General features: G+C 51.3%; 1 protein-coding gene across 1 annotated transcript in view; it reads left to right on the top strand.

The window, feature by feature from the left end:
- Window positions 1-5,013, top strand: part of LOC119093415 (protein turtle) — a gene marked incomplete at its 3' end in the record, with an annotated part of 18,858 nt that extends 13,845 nt beyond the window's left edge. The window contains 4 exon segments of the mRNA XM_037216370.1: window positions 560-847; window positions 2,144-2,334; window positions 4,310-4,519; window positions 4,873-5,013. Of these exon segments, the coding sequence (XP_037072265.1) occupies window positions 560-847; window positions 2,144-2,334; window positions 4,310-4,519; window positions 4,873-5,013 (830 nt within the window).
- Window positions 5,014-5,868: the final 855 nt, after the last annotated feature.

A 5,868-nucleotide genomic window follows, 5' to 3' on the forward strand; every position in this document is an offset into this window, starting at 1 on the left:
TGAAACGCTCGTGCATGGGCGCAGTTTTGCAAAGAGAGTTGGGGGTGGTCTCATTTGTGAATAGTGAAGCATCCTATCCCCAAAATAGGCCAACAAATGTTTTTTTTTATTTGCCCCACTTTCTTCCCAAACTGGGGGGAGAGGCGGAGAATAAGAAGCTACACCCCTGCGTTCCTGCTGAAATGCCGGAGGGAATATTCTATGCTTGATGGAGGGCCTTGTGTGGTAGTTATGTCCAGTGATGTTAACGTCAATGATGCGGTAAGATCTGCTGGCAATCTGTCCGTTGTTTGAAGATGGGTCTGCAATTTCAGGGTCCGGTTGGTTTTTTCTGCTAGATAAAGTTTCAGGAAGAAGACACGCGAACTAGATTTATTTTGCTGTGTGGAAACAACAGCAGTCTGGAAACACCAGCCAGTCATATTTGAGAGTGGTTGACGTACTCAGCGACTTGCCTTGTATAGGTGGCGTTACAGTCGAGCTCCCTGTGAATAAGCGGCGCTGCCACCGCGCGTCGCCGTAAGTAACACCGTAAGACAATCGCCGACGTGACCCGCAGGCCACGCCGCCATTGTGACGGGGCCAGCGAACCTGACGCGCATGGAGGCGACGCGGGCCGTGTTCACGTGCGAGGGCCGCGCCCGGCCGTCCAACTTCAGCCTGCGCTGGCTCCGAGACGACATCCCCGTGGAGCAGCACAGCGGCCTCGAGAAACGCTTCAAAATCTCGGGCAACGGCTCGCTGGTGATCGACCCGGTAGCGGCGGAAGACGCCGGCATGTTCACCTGCGAGGTCTCCAACGGCATCGGCAGGCCGGAGCGGGCCTCAGGCTTCCTCGAGGTCCAGTGTAAGTGAAGGGAAGCGGACCAGTGGGCACCAGGCTCGAAATCACTCCTTCGCAAAGGCTAGACAAGCAGTCATAAAGTTCTCTTCAAACCTAGCACGAAAAGTATTTGAGGCTGAAGCGTTGAGATTTGGATGCATTTGTTTAAAGTGCATTTATCAATAGACGAACATTTTAACACATGCTGTAATAATTTATCGCCTGATTCTAAGAGAGCATTTTTATGCACGTCTCCCAACCGTGCAGTTCAGCCCGTCGCAAGAAAATGTTGATAGTAATGCCACCAACATCGGGTCAGTGAATTGACTGTATCTGTATGCTATTATCTAAGGTGAACTGATTAAGTGTGAAATGTCCCCACGCATGTTCAAACCATTTTAAGACCAAACCATTACCGAAGGCTCGTTTCCATGCTGGATTATTCAGCTGTGCAGTTCGTATGTCGCGAGACATGCTTTTCAAACAGGCAGTCACAGACTGAATTAAATGCTTTCCCACAGACATGATTTATGAAGTTTAGTGTCACATTTTAACCGGCAGTTGATCTCCCTGGCTTCTTCCATTCAAGGTTTGAATTTAAAGGTGACGTTTCTGTGTGCACAACATCATATTTCATTCTAGTTCAATGCGATTCAATATCGATGTGATGCGCCGTGCCATGCAACAGGCACGAATATTTGGTACGAATCGGAAGCGCTAGAGAGTTGGAGTGCCAGAGTGCCATGCAACAGTCACGAATAGTCGGTACGAATTGGAAGAGCTAGAGGATTCTATATTTGCCCGTTGACATCTGTTTTTAACAGTTGTAACATTGGCCCTCACGCTACAACCGTATAACCTCTTGTCCCCCTTCCCCGCCGTCTTGTGGTGAAAGATGAAAAACTTGCATTGGGCGGGGGTTGAAGGGAATGCTTCATATTTGAAGATATTGAGGCAAACATCAGATACGACGGAAAAGCGCCATTGTAACTATTGGTATGCTTGTAAGTGCGAAGACTGCTCCAGCAGCCAAAATTTCACTGCTCAGTAAACATGCTTCCCATTACGTCATCGCTTGGTCACGTCATGTAGCATTTGTATCACGTCAGAGTCGCTGTGAGACTGGCCGTGTCAAAATTGCCATTTTGGTGGGCAGACTGTGGAAATTCTTCTTTTATTTCTGATAAAAGCCGATAACTAATTAAAAATTTCCCAAGTCTAGCTCCGCCTTTTTGTTCCAGCGCTCGCCATGCGCCGGGCACAGCCGCGATAGTGCCCCGTGCCGTCTGAGTGTGACCTGTGACCTGTGACGTGCTTCAGACGCGGCTCACGTGCCATACACGCCTTCGGTGCAGTATCTGCCGACCGGGCTGCAGGGCGTTATACGCTGCCACATCAAGTCCAACCCTCCCATCCAGTTTGTCACGTGGTTCCGAAACGGGCGGAAGTACGAGCCGGAGAACGTGCCGGGCGTCACGCTGCTACTCAACGGCTCACTGCTGATAGAGTCGGTGAGTCAAGCCTCGTGTCGCTGCTCAGCTAGTTTGTGGTCTCCTATGCTGTGAAGCATTTCGCCTTTATCCGCATTTTCTTAGTGATTATTTCGTGGCACTAGTATTCGTGGCACTAGTATTCTGTTACATGAGACAGAACGAGATGTTTGACAACGCGGTCGCCCACTTTAAGCTATAAGGGTGAAACTTGACTAGCTTTAAAGTGAGGAGATTATATGTCTCGGATGCGCCACTCCTGGTGTCCCCCCCGAACGGACAGCCGCCTGCGCGGTTTTATCGAAATGGGTCACAGTGTGGACGGTGCCTCGGGCTGTGTCCTTTGCGCGTGTGGCGAATATGAACACGGATATTTTGATCTTGTGGTTTGTTGGGCAGCCATTGATGAGGATCGCGGTTGTGATGGGGGAGGTGACTTATGACTGCCTGGCTGTAAGACCACAATATCATCCCCTGTCTGTCGCCCTCGCCCGAGCCGGGTGTGGCCTGGACTGTCGTGTGGAACTCTGATCCACTGGGGATGTTCCAAGACAGAACTTGGAATGGCATTGCTTCGTATACGCATTTTCTCGTATCACATTCCTTTGTAAATGCGATTATCGGCGTACGCAATTGTTCGCATCGCTTGTTTCATGGCGGTTAGCAATCCTGCGTGTCGCATATTTCCGTCGTGCGGGCATTCCTGTATATCACATGGCGTTACACACGCCTGTTTTCTGTCTGGTAGCGCCTTCGCACGAGCATTTATCATGCCTCGTTTCTCCTGCATACACTATCAACTTCGTATTATTAATATTTGCAATTCTCTGGCTGGGCCCAAATGCCGTGTGATGGTCAGAGATGCATAGTTACCGCGTAAGGCGTTCTTACTCTCAACATCACAGTTGCGCGCGCATGTTGTGCTGCAAGGCACACGAGCATCCCTGTCAACTGAAAACTATATGAGACTGACACGACCAAACGTGCGCACCATGTGACTGGCACGCACCTCATCCCCTTAGCCTAAATTTCGGATGTCTTTTTTGTGCACGTATTCTTTTGCTGTTTTACTAAATGCAATTTATTGTATTGCATTTACAGCCTACACAAATGCGCGACGTTCCGTAATCCGGATGTAATTGATACCAGCCAGTGTGTCCACGCGATAGCGCTCTGCCAGACCGGCTTGCATCGGCGGTCGTCTGCTATTTTGTTTTTAACAAACTGTAACCAGTCAACATCGTGAAACCAACGAGATGACGGCGAGATCAGAGATAAGTGATGCCAGATGGAAAAATGCCGCAGTATGCGATGATGTGCGTCTAGCCCAACGTCCAGTATGTAAAGCTGATGCAAAGGTGTCATCGTCATCCTTGTTCGATGTTTGCGTCATTTAAACACCGGACCTTTTTTGTCGTCTGTAGCATTGTGTCTGGCACTGTCTAGTCCCGTCATTTGCGTCGTCTGAATCGGGCGCGGCAGCGTCCATTTTCCCGCGAGAGCTGGATGCGGTGTTGTCCGTGGTCTGGTCATTTTCCCGAGTGAGCTGGCTGCGGTGTCGTCCGTTGTCTGGCTGGAACTGACGGTGGTTCCATCTGTCGTCTCTGGTGGTTCCATCCGTTGTCTGGCTGGAACTGACGGTGGTTCCATCTGTCGTCTCCGGTGGGTAGGCTGTGGCGCCGCCCTTTGTCAGGTCTGAACTGACGATGGCTCCATCTGTCGTCTCGTCTCCGGTGAGCAGGCAGTGGGGCTGTCTGTTGCCTGGTTTGAACTGACGATGGTTCCATGTATTGTCTTCCGTGGCCAGGCGGTGGCGCTGTCCGTTGTGCGGTTTGAACTGACGATGGTTCTATCTATCGTTTTCGGTGAGCAGGCGGTGGCGCCGTCCGTTGCCTGGTCTAAACTGACGATGACTCCATCTGTCGTCTTCGGTGAGCTGGCCGTAGTACTATCTGTTGTATTGTCTGAGCCGGCCGCGGCGTCCGCGCGCCCGCAGGTGCGGCACGAGCACCAGGGCACCTACCGCTGCCGGCCGTTCAACCAGCACGGCTCTAGCGGCGAGTCGGGCGAGATGCAGGTGGTGGTGCGCGAGCCGCCGCGCTTCGTGCTCCGGCCTAAGAACCTGTACCAGCGCAAGGTGCACGACGCCATCCAGATGCCTTGCGTGGTGGAAGGCTCGCCTGCGCCCCAAGTCATGTGGAGGAGGGTACGTCCGGCGCCCACACCAGCGGCACAGTCAGTCGTGCTCCCAACGGCTTTGGATGATCCCTGAGTCTCGGGCGTCTGTGAAGCTTTGCACCTTATGTAGGATGGATGAATGGGTCGCCTTGCGGTTAGCGACCCCAGCTGGGTTGAACCCGGGCCACATGGCCACTGTGGTGGAGTCACTGGGGAAGAAGTCGCTGAGTCTCTCTGTCTCTGTCTCTCTGTATGCCTGTCTGTCTCCCTCTGTCTCTCCCGCTGTCTTTGTTTCCGCGCCTGTCTCATTATATAGCGCATGTTTTGTAGTATGTCTTGTTTCTGCATTCTCGCTGAGCCTCTGCTACGGTTTGCTGGCAGCATGACAACCAGAGCCTTCCCAGCGACCGGGTGTTCATCAACAAAGGCAACATCACCATCAAGTCGCTGCGAAAGTCCGACTTCGGCTACTATGAGTGTGTGGCAAGAAGCAGTGTGGCGACCATTGTCACCTCAACACAGGTCAGGCCGCCACAGTCGAGGTCGTGCGCTACACCCAGGTTCACCCGTCTCTATCTTTGGCCTGCTAACGATTACTCCAGAATGGTATTAACGTGACGTTCAGGGGAAGAGGAGCGCCGGCTAGCTGTTGCAGTTCGTACCTTTGATGTTACAGTAATACGGTATTTAGTATGCATAGGGTGTCTGACAAGATTTAGACGTCGCAATAAAAAGCTCGTAATTGCATTTGCGAGGAGCATTATGCATGTAGATTTGGCAGTTTTAAAAGCCGTATTCCTTATAGAATAACCAGGAGAATGGAGAGATATATAATATATGATAAGCCAGTTGTATCTCTGTATTTTACTGGTTCTTCTACGAGGAATAAGGCTATTAATACTGCTTATCTGTATTGAAATAAGAACACAAAGCATCAACTGCTTGTCAACGATGATTCTTAAAACTTACACTCGCCTCAGCATCCGGGAGGCAATGTTTAGGCTTACACTCGCTTCAGCATCTGAGAGGCAATGTTTCATTCAGGATTTAGGACGCTGGCATGTCATTGGAAGGCATGCCCACCCAAGAGCGTGTCGAGTTTACGTGAGGAGGCGTCTCCATGGCGTTCAGTGAACCGATACATGACTGGGCTCTTGCTCTCGCCTACGTAAAACTCGACTTGCCTGTTCATTTTACCAAGCCTGCTCGCGATTTTGTACACCACGTTTTGCCATAAAAACCATGGTCACCGGCAGGGCAGCGTTGACGGCCCGATGGGCAGGACAGTTTAGCGAAGGCTGATCACTCCAGGCTTTGTTTCAGGGTGGGTTGATCACTCCAGGCTTTGTTTCAGGGTGGGCTGATCACTCCAGGCTT

The sequence above is a fragment of the Pollicipes pollicipes genome, unplaced genomic scaffold, assembly GCF_011947565.3.
Source record: "Pollicipes pollicipes isolate AB1234 unplaced genomic scaffold, Ppol_2.1 Scaffold_4002;HRSCAF=4701_pilon_pilon_pilon, whole genome shotgun sequence".
In the NCBI taxonomy this organism is placed as follows: Eukaryota; Metazoa; Arthropoda; class Thecostraca; order Pollicipedomorpha; family Pollicipedidae; genus Pollicipes; species Pollicipes pollicipes.